Genomic DNA, 17,661 nt, shown 5'->3' on the forward strand with positions numbered 1-17,661 from the left:
TAAACAAATATATTCAGTGTCACATCAAAAATGCTTTTTTCAGTAAAATTAACATGCAATGTCAAGGATATGATGAGAATGTTAACTACTGGAAAGCCCCTTTAAAATTAAAGGGATATGTGTATGAAGTTACTTTTGAGACAGAAATTTGGAAATCTTTCTCTCCAAAACTTACTTTACATATTCAGTGTTTCCAAGTCAGTGTGGGTTATTTTAAGGAAAAAAAAATTTTGACTGGATTTTATTTTATGAAGTGGGATCAGTTGTGTGTACACATATACACAAATATATGCATGTGATACATTTTTATATATATATATGTATCACAAAATGTTGATGTAGAATAAATGTCACCTAGGTTGGGAGGGAGGAGTCAAAATATTTATGGCTATTCTGATAGTGTAAATATTACAAAACTTAGTTGAATGCTTTATTTCCAGGAGGCAGACTGTGTCTTGTTTTGAATCTGCTTATCCTTCCTGTGTCCAGAGCATTTTTCAATTGAAAATATGTATCTATTTATTGATGCCATTTTGGAACTATTCGATATAACATTAAGATTTCTTTCCTTCTTTTTTTTGTGGAACTGCACCCCCCTTTCCTTATTTATAAGCTCATGTTTAAACAGTGAACTTGGGAGGAAAGCCATAGAATGAAAATACTCTCGGGTTGGATTTTGCCCGCTGAGCTGCAGAGCAGAGATGCTGTTCACTTTAAGAGCAAACTAAAAATATCCAGCCAACATCCAGCATCCACTCTGGGCATGTTGTGCCGGGGCTGAGCGATGGCGGCGGTTCCCCGCGGCGCGGCCCCTCCGCACCTTCCCCGGCCCCGCACCTTCCCCGGCCCCGCACCTTCCCCCGGCGCTGTCGGGCGGGGGCGGCCTCCCGAGAGCGCGGCGGGTGAGAGGGGGTCACACCGCCTCCGAATCCCTGCCGGCACAATTCCTCATCACTGCCTTCATTAGTGTCCTTTGCCTGCACAGCTACTCAGTGCGCCTGGCAGAGCAGACCCCCGGCTTCCTGAGCGCCGTTAGTTCAGCAAGGTTGTGCTTTAAAATGTCTTGGGCTGTTTATGCACAGGCTTTAGTTATGTCCAGGATAAACGTGTGTTGCTGTTAATCCAGAGTGGGTGCTCTCTGCTACCTACATACTACCTCTGTATTACCTGCATCCCAAATAAAATGAAGGGTTTCTCTTTAAATAGTGACTTTCTGGTAGTGCAGAGATAATTTGCACCAGGCACTCATCAATTTTTGGATAAAAGTTGTAGTGCTGCATAGTACTAAAAGTAAAATGCTCTTGTCCTCTGAGAAGATACAGCCTTTGAATATTGAAAGAGTCAATATTTAAATGACAGCGTGAAACAGTAATGCAGTGTTACCTATACCAGTCCTTCACATAAAGAAACAATCTCACACAAGTAATCACATGAAATAGTATTCAGTTTTCCTTTTTGAGCACATGAAAAGAACATTGACAATCTGACTGTTCCTTCTTTAGTTTCTTTTCCTTGGCCTTCTGGGACAAGTGAACCTCACTACAAATATTCCTGGAGTTTTTGTAAATGTATATACTTACCTTAACTTGTTTTATTGTTTGTGGATGTCCATGACAGGAGTCATTACATAAATACTTACATTTAACACAAGCTGGGCATTTTGACATATGATGGAACACTGTGACCTAAATAAGCATGTTATAAGCAGTTTTATTCAAGATACAATGTCAAACTGAAACTGTCCAAGGAGGGTGAAATGCCTTATGTCTTTGCAATAGCTGTAGTTATTAAAAGAAAACTTAGTGCTTTTATTTGAGAATGAAGTTAGTTACTCAGAGTACCTAACTTGTGTTTAAATAAGCAAACCCAAAGATCAAAAAACCCCTTCCAGTATTTCAAGTCATTCAGTTTATTGTATGTTGAAACCTAAATTGAAAATAATACTGAATGTCCTATTTTATGATCAGTGAAGAAGTTCTAAAAAGACACAAACACTATCATCCTCTTTTCTTACATTACTGAAATTTCTTTTGTTATTCACAGGGTTTCAGCTTCTCAGTGTGAATTGCTGTTCACCTGCAAAGAGATTTTATTTGGCTTTCATAGTCTGTCTGTTTTTTACAAACAAAAAGTTTTCAAGGTGACTTTAGTTGTGCAGTAGTGGAGCATACCTTTAGTTTTGTGTCCATTCTTTTTTTCCCTTCATGAGGAAGGCACTGGTACATTCCTAAGCACTTGCCCTAGGCTACAGGAAAGATTGATTGTACAAAAGGTGTTAGCATCTTAATATATTATTCATTTTGGATTAGCTTTGTTTTAGCAAGATTATGCAAAAATTGTCTGTATGGTTGCCTTTGTTATTAGAGTGGTTGGAAGTTATTTTCTGCTGAGTGGTATCTGACCATCAGAGTTGGTTTTGGGGAGATGAGAGCAGAACTGTAGGTATTTAGATTTTTCTACCCATTTGCTTTTGACATTGCATCCTAGTCATTTTATGCAGGAGCGGAGATGCTGTTGTATGTCAAAGTGTTTCACAGTAACTTCAGTCGCTGAAATGATCTTTTGAAGGGCCCTTTCAGATTTAGTTTTGACTTGTAAACTGAAGCAGTGACTGAACAAGGGCAAGTATTTAAACTTGGAGAATCGAGTGCAAACGGTCTAAAGTCACTGTGTTTGATCAGCTGCCTGTTCATACTGCAGCAGAGAAGGTCTGGCCCTGTAAGCTTCAGTATATTTAGCGAATTCAAATGATTAGATTTACTTATTGAAGTCCTCACTTATTCTTAACCCCTTTCCAAACATGGTTGGACTTGTACAGTGAAAATTAAAACTAACCCAGGGACAGACTGTATAAGTCAGACTGTGTGTTTCCCCAGGGTTTGTTGGTTTTGTTGTTTGAAGTGTGCAGTAACTTGGGAGTCATATGGCTGGTGAGGGGGAAGGTTAAAGTCTGGAGAAGGCAAGTGAGTTTAAGAAGTTAACTCACGAATGTTAATTTTTTTTAGTTGTCCATTCACTCTTAGATTAAATATGTTTTAGCACTGATTTTTTTCTTTGTGTGTAGAGAAGATACATTATTGTGCTTTCAAATTTGTTTTCACATAAGATAGTGGATTGATATGTACATCTAGTATGAATTGGATTTAGATGCACGTCCCATTTTGAAGAGAACTGTAGTTGTTGCTGCTTCACATTCTGTCGTTAGATCATCTTGTAGTTAAGGATGTTCTAGCATAATTAATTTTCTGTCCATGAACGTGACATTCTGTAAGGCTTGAATCTCTGGAATAACTGTGTTGCATGCTGCTATGAATATGGGTTGTGAGTTTAGGACATGAGATTGTTTAAGTTTTCCCTAAATAATTTCCTTTCACTTCTGTCTCAGTAAGGTTTCTCGTGAGAAGATCTTTAGAAAAAATATAAACCCACAACTTAATTGCTTCTAGGGGGTAGTTTATGTATCAATCTGTTTGAAATATCTTCTTTTTAAAATACAGATAAGAGATTAGGCAGACTCAAGTGAACTTTTTCAGAATGTTTCCTAAAACTTTTCCTTGCTTCTTCCTGTGAAGAGGTGATCTTTATTCTGAAAAATGGTGCTATAAAATGTCCACAAAATCCTTGTTAGTCCTGGGTATTGTTACAGATACTTTATTCATTGTTATTTCTGTCTAATTTTGCCAGGCCTGGGACCTGAAGTAGGGAGATTGTGGACCTGAACAGGGATTTTATTGTGGTCAGTTGGGACCATCATCTCGTCTCATGCAAACTAGCACTGGTTTATTTAGAGTCAAGGGATTTTTCAGTAGTTTACATCAGTAAGTAATTTAATCCGCAGAGTTTGGTGACAGTTCAAAACTCATTGAAGGTGTAATCTAGCCTCAAGACATCCTGTTAACTGTCTTCCATCGGAAGAGAAATGTTTTAAATTAATTTTGACACACCTGTGTTTTGCAACAGAATCCTTTGGGGCAGTATCTCTGTCAGAAGTCTGTGTTAAATGTTTAGTACTTGGTTGCTTTGGACTTAAAATTATGGTTATAAATTATAGAGCAGTTCATAAAGCTTCTTAAAGAGTATCTAAATTGCTTGGCCACTACCAAATTGGTTGCTGGGAAGCTTCCAAGGTGTGCAGCTGAGGCAGTCTGGCTGCAAGTTCAGAGCTGCTTTGCCACACCTTTTTGTTTGCTTTGATGTGTCTGTTGCTCAGATGGCTCTTGTAAACTGGGGTCTCCTTGGGGTCTGGCTTTGGGTGCAGGATTGGATTCTCTTGCTTCTAAGCAGAGTCATGGTCTGCTCCTGGGTTAGCCCTACTCTTTACCTGCTTTTCTCCCTGTTGTGCCAGCACTGCTGCTCGTCTTAGCTTGTCATGAGCCACTTCAGGGAACTACAGAAAAATCAGTATTGCTGGAAGAGGGAGGGAACATTCTGCTGGATTAGCTTGCTGAGCTCTCTCCCCATCTGCAGTCGGATGTGAGCTCCCAGCCAGGGGCAGGGGGATGAAGTTGTACAGCTCGACCAAAGCGACTGAAGGGGTTCTGCTCCTTTGGGCAGTGGCTGCCCTTGAGTGAGCTGGGCTGTGCTGTGAAATCGCGTCTTTAGACTCCCGTGGAGGGGAATTTGCACAGGGCTTTGCTTCATATTTAGCAGCAGAATTAGCTTGGCATGACTGGAACAGCTGACTGAATTCTTCTTCAAGGGCTGGCAGCTCCTGGGAGAGCAGGGGAAGGGGCAGAGTTGAGTGGTGCCTGTTTGACCAGCCAGATCACCTGAATGCGCTGCCTCACACAAGGGGCAGTGATGCTCCACAGTGAAGCAGCACTAAACACTTCCACTGTGATGGAGAATTAGCTGTTAGGAGATGCAGTAGTTTGCTTCACTTGAAGCACTTTGCTCAAAAGTAGTTTCTGTAAAGGGCAAGGATAGTGTGGTACCTTTTAGAATAACTAGTGGTGTGGATATTATGATTTCATGCACTTCATGTCCTTGTCTTCTATTTGCATTTTGAAACATTATCATGTAAGTATTTAATGTAGTGTATTTTAAACATTAATTCTGTTGTTTGTAGTAGATTTAAGTTGGGAAATATTTTGCAAATAATAGTGAAGTCAATCTTGAATGTTGCATCAAAATTCAATTAGCAGTTCACTTTTAAAATGTTTTTTTTTGAGGAGCTTGTAGGCCCTGTCAGTGCTTTTTAGGGGAGAGAATTCTTTACCACAACATTTTTTTCGCTTTTAATCAAAATAATAACATACTGCTCTAATAAAACTTCATATGTTATTATAAGCACTGATCCACCTTATAATCTAAACATATATTTATTAGTGAAATCTAAAGCTTGTTTGCACTCAGGCATGTTCAGATACCTGTTTCTAATGTCTCTGGTTTCAGGAAAAAAAGCAAGGTAACTCTGTGCTTTGTCTAAAGGTATTGGCTGTTCTATAAAGGAAATTAGTTTAGATTGACCAAATAGTTTAGACTATTTGGCTAATTTGTGTGGGGTTTTTTTGTGTTGGTGTTTTTGCGTGTGCCCCCCCTCCCCAAATCCCCAGTAAAACTGGAATGATCCACTTCTAGCTTTCTACAGGATCTTGTCTGAGATGATCTGGAAACTAAATGCACTTTCAAATAATTTTCCTGTTTTTCATAATGAAATCAAAGCCTGAGGTCTGACAGAAATATTTTGGATCACAAGTCTACCCAAATAGTGCTTTCACCAGTGGAGCAGGCTGCTATAAGCCAGCAGAATTCCTGCTTTCTCTGATACAGCGAGACATTTTTTATGTTTCTTGAAGCTCTAATGTTTATTTTCTTTAATTGCCAATGTGATCTAATTAATACTCTGGTAATGTTCCCTTGTCTTTTTGGCCAACACTTTCTTTAGATTATAATTCTTCTCTGTTTCTGAGGTTTAATATGGTTGCTCTAGAGAGTTCATGTCAACTTTCAGGGTTTTATTTTGATAAGTGAAAAACAAGTCAATCTCAGAAAATAAATGAATGGCAGGAGTCTGAGACTGAGCAATCCAGCATCTCACTGCTGCAGGGAAAGGAAAGAAAAAGAACTTTTGTCTTCTGGTAGTAGTGAGCTATTAAGTTGGTTATCTCATGAAACCTCTCTGCTAAAGATTTGGAAAATTAGGGTTTTTTGAGTAACCACTGCAATTTTCCACAACTGTCAGCTTTCACCATCTCTCCTTTGACATCTGGCTAAGGAGAAGGTATGGTAGTGTTTGGAATTGGATTCTTGCAGTAACAGAAGTCTTAATGATCTTGCTTTTCTCTTTGGAGTTATTTCTTCTGCCTTGTGCCTCTCTGCTAATAACTAATATTTTAGAGAAAATACACTCGAATTGCTTCTACTTTATAATTGGATTAAGAATGTGTTAAGCATTACAGGACCACCATGGTAACTGATGGATCATTTCAAGCAGTTTCTCTGTAGTTTATCCTGTAGATCTTAACTTTGTAATATTGTAGGAGTTTTTTTGAAGGACAGGGGTCTTTGTGGTAGCCAGAAATCAAAATTGCATGTAACTGTTAAAAGGGTTAGTTAGTAGTTATACACTGTTTGTCAGGTACTGCCTTGGTATAGTGTTCCTGTGCTTACAGACAAATGGGTTACTTGCAGTCATCCACTGTGTTACGACGTAGAAATGAATGACTAAGAAAAGGACTATTTTGACTTAAGCTGGAGTATATAGCTCTTAGAATTCTGTTTTAAAAAATGCTAAAGGAATGTCTTCTATTGTAAATATTCTTCAATAAGAGGAATAACTTTGTCCAACTTTAAAATGAATATGTGTTTAGAAGGTTTTTCTGTACTATTAGTGACGTGACATACCTTCCCTCTAAACTAGTAATAACTCTGTATGTACTCAGGATATAGTAGTAGTGTGTGAATGTCATTAGAAGATGTTGAGTTGCATCTTCTGGACACAGTAAACCCTACTGGGGTTTAGGTAATTTCATAGTAATTCCAGGTGAGAGTAAAAGGGCTGGAACATTTTTGGACAGGATCATTCTTTAAACTAAAAATACTAATTAAAACTTTTATTTATAGATTTTATTGCCTTGAAGTCAGCAAGGTCAGAAGAATGACTATTTCTGTTTGACTTAGGTTTTCTGGATAATCTGTTCCCATTTCTGTGGTGGACTGATCTTTTTCTGTACTTTTTTTTTCAGAAATACCGCTATCAGGATGAAGACACACCTCCCCAGGAGCACAGCTCTCCACACATTGCCAATGAGGTGACGGGCCCAGAGCTGGTTCATGTATCGGAGAAGAATCTGTCACAGATTGAGAATGTCCATGGATTTGTTTCCCATTCTCATATTTCACCAGTAAAGGTAGTTATTTTTACAGTTAAAAGAAGAGTGAACTCTTTTGATGTGCCCTCCAGGAGTTTAATTTTGTGGGGCAAAAAAAATACTTGTGATACACCTGCTTCTGTTTGTTTTTGTGGAACTGCTCATTCGTAAAATTTACTTTGTAGACATTAAAGCATTGACTTTTTTCCACACATTCTGGCTAAACGTGCCTGGTAGTAAAATGCCCAGAAAGCAAATACAGGTAACTTAAGGTTCTGGGTATGGTTCTGAGGGGCACTATAGTTCCTGCTGTCACTTACATTTTGGGTTTTCTGTCAGGACCCCATAGAATTGATTCTGAGTTTGTTTCTAATAAGTATTTTAATTGATGCCTATGTGGAAAACATAATAAGCCAAGTGTGATGTATGTTTAGTTTTTCAGCAGGTAGCTGAAAAACTCCATTATTCTCAAAACATCTCCAGTAACCTCAGGACAGATTTAAAGATTAAGACAACAAACTATGTGTGAGGTTATGGAGAAGTTACAAAACAGGAATTTTTATTCACTGGGTTAGTAGGTAGATGCAGCTTAATAATTTTCTGAATAGCACAACATTTAGTGTGCTAGACTGAGTGCTGTTTTCTGTAACACCTCTGAGTGATTTGATACCGGTGACTGTTTGGGCTTTGGAGTGATGAGATGGACTCACATTGTACTAGGCCTATAGCTTGATATATTTAGCATGAATTGTTGGTGTGTGATAGTGTCCTTTGTGACTGCAAAGAACAAATGCTGTTACACTGAGAGCAGCCCTGGGGAGAAGGACTTGAGGGTGCTGGTGGATGAGAGGCTGGACATGACCTGGCCATGTGCACTGGCAGCACAGAAAGCCAAGTGTGTCCTTGGCTGCATCCCAAGCAATGTGGGCAGCAGGGCAAGGGGGGGGATTCTGCTCCTCTATTCTGCTCTTGTGAGACCCCTCCTGCAGTGCTGCATCCAGCTCTGGGGCCCCCAACATAAGAAGGACATGGACCAGTTGAAGTAGGTCCAGAGGGAGACCATGATGATGATCAGGGGACTGGAGCACCTCTGCTGTGAAGACAGGCTGGGCGAGTTGGGGTTGTTCAGTCTGGAGAAGAGAAGGCTCTAGGGAGACCTTAGAGACCTGTCCAGTACCTAAAGGTACAAAGAGAGCTGGAGAGGGAATTCTTACAAGGACATGTAGTAGGGAATGGTTTTAAATTGAAATAGGATAGATTTAGATTAGGTAAGAGGAAGGAATTCTTTATTGTGAGAGTGATGAGACTGGAACAGGTTGCCCAGAGAAGCTGTGGATGCCCCAGCCCTGGAAGCATTGAAGGCCAGGTTGGATGGGGCTTTGAGCCACCTGGCCTAGTTGTGTCCAAGCCCATGGCCGGGAGTTTGGAACTATATCATCTTTAACGTCTCTTGAACCCCAGATCATTCTGTGACTTGTATGATTCTATGATATTTTAAGAAAAAAAGTTGTTCTGAACCTAGTTATATTTCCTTTTTTTTAAATTATGAAGAAAAAATCTTATTGAATGTATCAGCTCTTTATAACTGGCCTGTAAGGATTCTGTAGAAGAACCAGCTGTAGTGAGTGTATTTACTGCTTGTTTTCCAGGTTTTCTAAGATTTTAAAAATGTATACGATGGTATCGAATGCAGTTCTTTTTACTTATAACTCCATAATGAACTCTATGTATTTTTCCATAGTCTTCAGCTACACAGTCTGAATTCTTTAAGCCCTAATGAATAACCATTTTGAAGTGGTCTAGGCTGACCTCTGAAGAGCCTTCTAAGAATGCTAATGTGACAAAGCTTTCATTTTTGAGAATGGACAGGACTTCAATCTTTTCTTGCTTATGAAGGTAGACACAGAGTAACACACTTTCATGTGTGTAATTCCCTGCATTTATTGATATTCAGAAAGTAATAAAACACATTTTGTGTGCAACCATTGGAAATAAAAAAAACAGTTATCTTCCTCTGGGGATTTGAGGTTGACTCGCTTTATTCACAAACTTTTCCTAATTCCTAGAGCAGTTAGTCCTGCCTTTCAGAAAGCATAAAGGGATCAAAAAGTCCAAGAGGTGAGCTGTAAAATGGTCTGGAAGAAAGAAAACTATTTTGGAGATAGTTAAGCAGTGTGTAAATATATTTACAAAATATATGTTTACAAAATACCTTCTCAAAGTACTGTGTATCTTCGGTCTCTGAGGAAGATTGCTATTATCTTTCTCAAATTAATAAGTGCTGGGAAATAATCACTTGATAAGAAAGAATGGGTATAAGGGAAATATTGTGCAGCTCATGTTACGTTTTTATAGCATATATCTGATTAGTTTCAGGTGACTGCTCTCTATTAATGTCATAGCAATGTATGGTAAACGGAAATTTTTCTGGGCTTTGTTCATCTGAAAACTGGGGTGAATGCTTCAGGTTTCGCTTGTTTACCAGCATTTTGTGGAATTATGAATTCTGATGCTAATTGACTGCTGACTTGCTTTTCTCTTGGAGAAATTTACTTTGAATACATTATTTATAATCAGTCTGAAGTCTTAAGGTATTTGGAGTGAGGGGTGCATCCGTAGTTTCACAGACCCTGGAAGACTTATGGGACCTTTAAGAGCAAAATGCCTTTGAGGTCACAAAGTTTCTTTTTAAACAGGAGATGGTTTGCTGAAGTTACTGGAAAAAATGTTGTTAAAACTTGAGCAGAAAAAAACCAAGGTTGCTACTGCACTATTAGCATAGCTGGTCTGCTCTTCTTTTGGCCTGATGATCTGCAAGAGGTTTGTAGTTTTGGCATAGCTTGTGCTGAAGATAATTTAGCAACAACAGCTCTGAGTTAGGAGTGCTTTGTGTGATTTATTGGGTGGGTTGGCTTGATGAGCTATGCAAGGACCAGCTCTAGGCTGATATACAAGGTTTTGATCAGCTTTGTTCAATAGTTCATTGCTTAAGGAAACTAAATGTAATAGGTGATGTTTTGTTTCATTACAAGAATAAAATAGTAAGAGGAGTTTGTTTTTTGTTTTAAATATAAATGTTAAATGCACTTTAAATTTCAAATACAGCATTAGTAGTTTGAAGAAGTCAGTGGTTCTATGATCATATGTTGATTTCTAAGCAGTGCTGCAGAGGGCAGTACAATAAGATTTTGAGGAATACCTTCTGTTATAGCAAGTCCTCTGCAGTCTGGAGCAATAATATAAAAGAATAGAAGGGAAAGGGAGATGCCTGGTTCTAACTAGTTTGCATTTTGTTCTTGAGAGAAACTTTCAAATACTGTAAGACTTAAAGCAGCTTTACAACTTGCTTGGACCAATGGATGCTCTTTTCAAAGAGCAGCTTTCAATGACCAAAAAGACAAATGTGTATCCCAAATTTTTAGAGGATGAGCATGTAAGTACTGTTTATCAAAGGTTCCACATTAAGTGCTATAGTAACACAAGGTGATTTATCTTCTTCACAGAGGAATGGGCTGCCTCAGATTCAGATTGGGTTAAAATATTGCATGTTTGTAATTGGTGTGAAATAAGTGATACCTGCTGTACTGATTCAAAGTTTAAATAACACTTACAGGTTTTGTCTTGTTGGAGTGGAGCTTTGTCAGAAGCTTTGTCTTTTTAAGAAGAAATGTTTACTTCCTGTGTCTCAAGTAACAAAGAAATAAACATGACCCAGGAGATTTCATGTCCTCTGTTCCCTATTTAATACTGTGTCAAGTGGAACCCTAATTAATGCTGTAAAACAGCTCTTCTTTTTTTTTTTTATGTTTAAGGGTAGAGAATCATGAAGAGATAGGGAAAATGGTCAAACTTCAGATCCTTCACAGATATTCTGTCCCAAACATTTTAAAGAATATTTTCAGGTAGGTAGGCAGCTGGTACCATAATTTCTTTAGTATGAGGTTTCCAAATTCTTTGTAGGAACTCGTGGTTACAATGCGAGATTCCTTGAGGTCTGCAGTGAAGTGGGATCCTGTTGGACTGTCATGGACTTGAGGCAACACGTTGCTCTGCAGGTCGGCCACAAGATGGCGATGCTACAAAAGGGTTTATTTCAATGTAACACTGAATTTAGCTGCAGTATCACACCTTCAGAGTAAGGGGTTTGGATTTAACATTTTCTTTTATTAAAAAGCTCCAATCAAGTGAATTCTGCCGCAGATATGATATAATACCAAGCAATTTTTTAAACTGTGGAGTGGAAACTGGAGTTTTCTATCAAGGAAAAAAAAAGCTTTGAATAACGGATTATTACAAGGCTATAAAATAATGGGTCATTGTGTAATAAGACCAAAAAAAATTAGTAATCTTCATTTAAAGCAATTTATGCATGAAAGGGAAAACATATTTATGATGCAACATGTCAATTCAGTATTTAAGTGTAGATCCTGATTGGGGCTTCCATACATTTCAGTATTATGCTTGTGTATTGTATGTTGATATTTTGGGCTATTGTTTCACTGGTAATACAGAAGCTCTGAAGAAAACATGTCATAATTTGTAAAAACAGGAAACTAGACCTACTGATTCAGAAAAGTCTCTGCAGTTCTTTTTTATTTTAATCAAATCTTTTTTGCTGATCTGTCTCTGGAGATTTTCACCATAGCACCAATCTTCAAAGGGTGTGAAGAAAATGACTGCACTTGGCCTGTTCCTTACATGCATAGCAGACATGGACAGCTGAACAGAAATGTCTTAGTTGGAACATGGTACCAGCTTTATTAGTCTGGTAAGGGACCTAAAATTGCTTATTCCTGCTATATTTGAAAATTTTAATTACTGACTGAATAGTACATCCATAAGGAACTAAAGGCATTGTACTGGTTGAATATTTGATATTTCTAGAATAGCTTAGTGCAATCGTCAGTGGAATAGCAGAACAGTCCAGGAGTTGTGAAAAATAGGTTGGAGGTGGTGGTGGGAAGTGTGTTAAACTTAACTTACATAAATGTGGACTCTTGTCCATGTTTCATACAACGCATGAAACATTTCCTGTTCTCACACATTCCCAGGAATGGTCATCTCTGTCCAAGGGATGCTGGGAACAGACAGTGCTGAGCAGATCAGGCAGAGCAGTGATCGTTCTCTTTCAGTGCTGGCTGCCTGTTTGATCTCTGCACAGACCTGTCATTCTGGCTGAGTGCTGTTATATTCTGCTAGAGCTCTTGTGCTTCAGGTAATGCAGTAAAAATCCCCACTTCTCTTTACCAACAATCTTTTAAAAATGGCTTAGACATGTGGATTACTGTTGTTTGACCATTTAAAGCACATTATAGGAGTCTTTTGTAGTTATATAAACTTCTTTCAGTGAATAAAAGTGTGACTTCATAATATGATATTAAATGTAAAGGAGTTACTGTTTTCCTGTCTGTGAACAGTGAAATATTTCAAACTAAGGTGAAATACTGTTTCCCATTGAAAAGAAGGTGTAAGTTTTACCGCCAGATCTTAACTAAAGGAATCCTTTTGCCCAAGCAAAGCACCTGGTTAATGCCTCTGAAGCAGCAGCTGTGCCCCATGTCAGTGCTTCTGTGTTTTATCTGTGTTCACCTTGTAGTGCCATATTTGGGAGAAATTAAACTTATTCAGGCTCAGTTTGCATTAGAGTGCAAGCACTCCTTTATTAGAATAAAAGCACTAAAACAGAGTTTACCTTCTTTGGCTCTGAATCTCTGTTGGAGCTTGGGATGGTATACTGAGGAGGGAAGGATTACTCCATGCTTACACAATGAGAGAGGCAGTGGATTAGTTGGGCATTGACCTAATGCTGTGATCATGTCCCTGTTGGGTGAAAAGTGTGTCCTTTAGCCTTACCTTTCCTCTTGCTTAGAAGCAGAGGCTTGTGTTTCTGTGCCCCATATCCCATCCTCAGTGTCGTGGACACATCATTTCAAAAAAGCTTCTAGCAGTGGTACCCAAACCTTCTCCAAACAGGCTTTGTAATCCCACTGCAGCAGTGCAGCTGCCCACATGCACTGTGGTTTTTTACTCTGTGAATAAATGTCTTGTGCTCACTCTGTATCCCTGTTTTTTTCACATTTAGTCATCTTTGCAAAAGTACTTCCAGGACCTAATGGTATTTAAGCTTAATGGTTAACCCTGATTTGAAACTGCTTATCTATTAGTGCTACAGTGCTGTACAACAGTCTACTTATCCTGACTGTGGTATCACAGGAATGAAATGTGGCAAGGTGGTACTTGTTCTTAAAATAGCTCCCAGAAGGGAGAGGAGAAATGGGAACTCACTCTCGTTTCTGTACTGGCAAAATACAGTGAAACTGTTCTAAAGTGCAGCAATGAATGCCTTGTAAAGAGAATTTCTGCTGCATAAATCCCCTAAAACACGTGCATAAAGATCAGCTTGTTGATGTAGGTTTCTAGTTTTCTTAGGTGCACACAATAGACTTCCTCAAGATTTTTACAGAGAATGTAAGCTCTCATAAAATAAGAAAAAAATAATTTTGGGATTTAATTGTTAAAAAAAACCCAAACCAACAAAAATGCCCCACCAAATCCAAACCAACAACAAAAGGAAAATAAAAGTAAAGAAAGAAGATTGGCAATCATGATGGGTGGAGGTTACCAGAAGGATCTTGGAAGAACTTGTGTTCTCATTGCATCATCTTGATGGAATGAGAGCTCGGGGTTATAACAGATCAATGGAATAATGATCTCAGCACTCAATTTACAGTCAAAAAGGCAAATGGAATACAAGGATTATCTAGAGAAGCAAATGGGAATAAAACCACATTATCTTATCACTCCAGAAATCTGCACCATTTGTTATCTTGATTAAGAAGGCAAATTTAGAAATGGCTTCTAGAAGACTGAGTGGTCACAGGCAAAGGGCTGTACAGTGAAGGATGAACTGGTCTGACCCCTCAGCTTGGAACAGAGCTGAGTCAGGAGGTACCAATGAAACTACAGCCAGTAACACTGAGTCTCTAAAATTATGGAACTGACGAGGCAATGGTTATTCCAGAAATTAAAAGTTATATTCAGAAATATAAATTAGCAGATGATAGTCATCTTATAACCCATAAACACACGATCTACAGTCAACCTCTGACTTTTAGAATAATCTTTCACCTGCTGATAGTATTTTGGTTTCTGGCTACACCAATAAAGGTATTCCAGCATACATTGCTTGTCTATTCTGCCCTGTTTCTTCAACCGCAAACAAGCACCTTTATTTAGTTCCCTCCCATTAATCTGTATGGAGATAGCTGTTATATAAATGTGCCTATTCACACATGCTTCCTTCAAAGCAGGACAATTTCCTTTCCTCTTAAACCTGAATCTTGTGCTGGTAAGCTTAATAGGTTTCCTTCTTTTTATTTCCTGGTGTGTCTTCCCTGCAATCCCCTCTATTCCCTCAAGAGCTTCCTCAGAAGTCTTTTAGAGCTTGTGGAGCTTCTGTTAAAATAGCCTTCTCTGTTCTTTAGGAGAGTTTTTCTGCTCTGAGAAAGACCAATGGTCTTTATGATTTGAACTGTGCAGGGTCAAGGTCAGCCAACAGTCAAAGTAATTTTAACTTCCTCTTTGCCCTGGTACATTTTCTTGTCCTGCTTCAGTCTGAGCAGGTAGGTGAGATTACCCTGGAGATGAAGATGCTGTTTCCATTTAGAAATTAAAGATCAGTTGACATGTAATTTGCAAGATGGGTTATGACTGTGAGAAGGTTGCAATCTGTTACTTTTTTCTAAATTGAGAACTTCGTAAAGCTCTGCCGTCTTCAGCAGAAAGGCAATGCTTCTGGTGTCAGGAACATACCTCGAATACTGGGAATTAGAACGAAAAGCTTGACTGTACCCTCAGACATACCCATTTTTAGACTGGTATCGTATTTTGGTGGTCACACTTGAGAGGAGTTGTTATGCAGTCTTTAATTAAAATGCATTGCCCGAGTTCTTGATAGGTTACTACTTTTAAACTTCCTGTAATTGAAGAATGTGCAAATATATGCAAAGGTGTCAGTTTGTGTCTTATAGTAAAAAGCAGTTGACCAAATCTGCCCCTTCCACCATATGGATCTGCTCAACAAATTCTTGTCAACAGAGACAAGAAAGAAAAACTGTAACAGATGGACTGTGGATTAATCCAAACATTAGAACAACCTAAGATACAGTAATCAACATCAAGTCGTCTTAATAACTGGTTATACTGTTTTCGCCTGAGATTTTCCCTGAGCTCTTGGTGCAGTTGGGTTCGTTTTGGTGACTGAAGCAAACCTGAGGGAACTTGCATTAAACACAAGATGTTTTTATCAGTCTGGCGTGCTAAAAAGATGGGCAGGAGATTCATGAACAGGGTGCGGAAGACCAGGCAGTTTAATCTGCCCAGATTGGTAGGTTGTCTGAGTGTGAATAATAAGGTAATAATATTTTATATTAAATATTTATACTAAAATGTATTGTTATAGAATAATCGTGCTGGTGTGTTTACTTATAAGTTAGTTTCAGCAGTAAAATATGTACTTTTTATTGACTGTGTGAATCACACTTGATCAAGAACTATCCTTCAGTTCTGTCTCAACTAAAAGCGAAGATAGCCTTTCTAGTGTATCTTAGCAAAAAGGGTTAACAATCCTTTTCCACAGTCTTTGAGTCCTGAACTCCTGGGCTTTGGCTTAGAATATTGCAAATGCTTGTTAATGAGACTTAAATTTGCTATACCAGTGCAAGTTTATTAAACCTAGAATTCTGAAAAATGTAAGAAATAAACATGAGCTTGTATTTACATTTTCAGTGTTGGTTTTGTTCCCATGACTGGAGAGTTAAGTTTGGGTATTTAAATTGAGTTCTGTGCATTGCTTTTATCTCTACTTTTTTTGGTCAAAACCTAAATGATACTGAAAATAAGTCCCTGCCATTTTTAAGGTGATTCTTGAGTTTTCTCTGTTAAGTCCATCAGTTTATTCCTTAGGGTCCATGCTTATTTTAGCCAATATTCTGTTTAGCTGGATGGTAGTAAAACTAATATAAGACACTTTTCAAGTGCTTCAAGGGAGTTGTTGTTTTTTGCTTAGAAAGGGTAATTGAGATATTACTGCTGTTTCTGTTTACAAATAGGTTTTGTTACTGTGCCTTTTTAATTTGTAGGTATGTATTCTACTTGTAAAGTTATATCCAGGAGACTTTTATCTTAGAAATAAATATGGCATTATGTCATGTTTTAGCTTGTCCCAGCAAGCTGATTAATATGAATTCGCTTAGATACAAAGCCAGAGGAATTCTGGTCCAAGTATTTGATGTTGATTTTTACATTTAGTAACTGTATCTTGTTAATTGACCAGAGAACAAATAATGTTACTCTGCAGCCACTAGAAATCCAGGTGAATTTTGCAGTAAATTTATTGAGTTGTACAAAGGTACATGTACTAATGTAGAAATCTTTACTGTGTGTTTTGTTTTGGGGCAAGATTCTTCATGTGTTTGATTTTTTTTTTTTTTCCCTTCCAAATCTTCAAATTCTCAGTTCCTGCCTTGCAGTAAATAGTTGGAGTCTTTTGTTTGTTTTGTTTTGGCATGTGGCATTTTTTTGTTTGCTTTGTCTTTAATTTTATCACCATCAGTTCAATATCCAGAATATGAAAAAGGGATAATGGAAGCTCTGTGCTCCTTTTAGGACTTCCTGAGGTTCTCTGATGAGCCTCCTTGTTGTACCTCTTGACTCTGAAGGCAGTCACTCACAGATACAATTCCAGCTGCCGCATCTGTGTTGATGATTCTCCTTTTTCTGGATATTTCCTTTTCTGTCCAAATAGAACTTTGTCCAGTTTTTCCCTGTAGGTATTTGACCCTCTGTTGAAATGCTCTTTGACTGAAATGAGCCCTTGTTTTTACTTCCTCCTTTTTACAAGTGACCAGTCTTCCAATCTGGACTCCTTTGTGTTATCCTGATATTGTACCATCTCTAGAGCTATGTCTTGCCTTTATCTTCAGGTTGCTCTGTGAATTGTAAAAATCAGGGTTTGTCTCATCCCCACAGGCTCCTTCTACAAATAACTGCAACTGTATCTGCTTAGGCGTCAGCAAATCTTGCTCGCTATCATTCCCATCCATATGGAGTGTAGGTGACACAGATTGCTGTCTTGCATCACCAGCGGGATTGCATAACCTCTTCCCTAAGTACTTTTCTGGATTTCTATCTCCACTGAAATTAAAGCATCATTGCTTCATTTTCAGGAAGTTTTTTTGTGCATATGATGCTTTCCTGAAGTGCTGGTTTCTAAAATCTTTTGTCAGTGATGCTGTAGTTGATCATTGGCTGGGTGGGAATCATCCTTGAAAGAAACTGCCTTAAAACA

The 17,661-nt window shown here is 38.3% G+C and overlaps 1 protein-coding gene across 19 annotated transcripts in view; it reads left to right on the top strand.

Moving 5' to 3' along the window:
- The window catches only part of DLG1 (discs large MAGUK scaffold protein 1), a 122,463-nt gene that overhangs the window by 21,921 nt on the left and 82,881 nt on the right, over positions 1–17,661 (top strand). For all 19 annotated transcript variants that reach the window (XM_027686169.1, XM_027686150.1, XM_027686152.1 and 16 more), the window contains exon 2: positions 7,188–7,352. In XM_027686169.1, the coding sequence (XP_027541970.1) occupies positions 7,188–7,352 (165 nt within the window). The remainder of the gene's footprint in view (positions 1–7,187; positions 7,353–17,661) is intronic.

The sequence above is a fragment of the Neopelma chrysocephalum genome, unplaced genomic scaffold (genome assembly GCF_003984885.1).
Source record: "Neopelma chrysocephalum unplaced genomic scaffold, ASM398488v2 Primary Assembly neopelma1_70, whole genome shotgun sequence".
Lineage (NCBI taxonomy): Eukaryota > Metazoa > Chordata > Aves > Passeriformes > Pipridae > Neopelma > Neopelma chrysocephalum.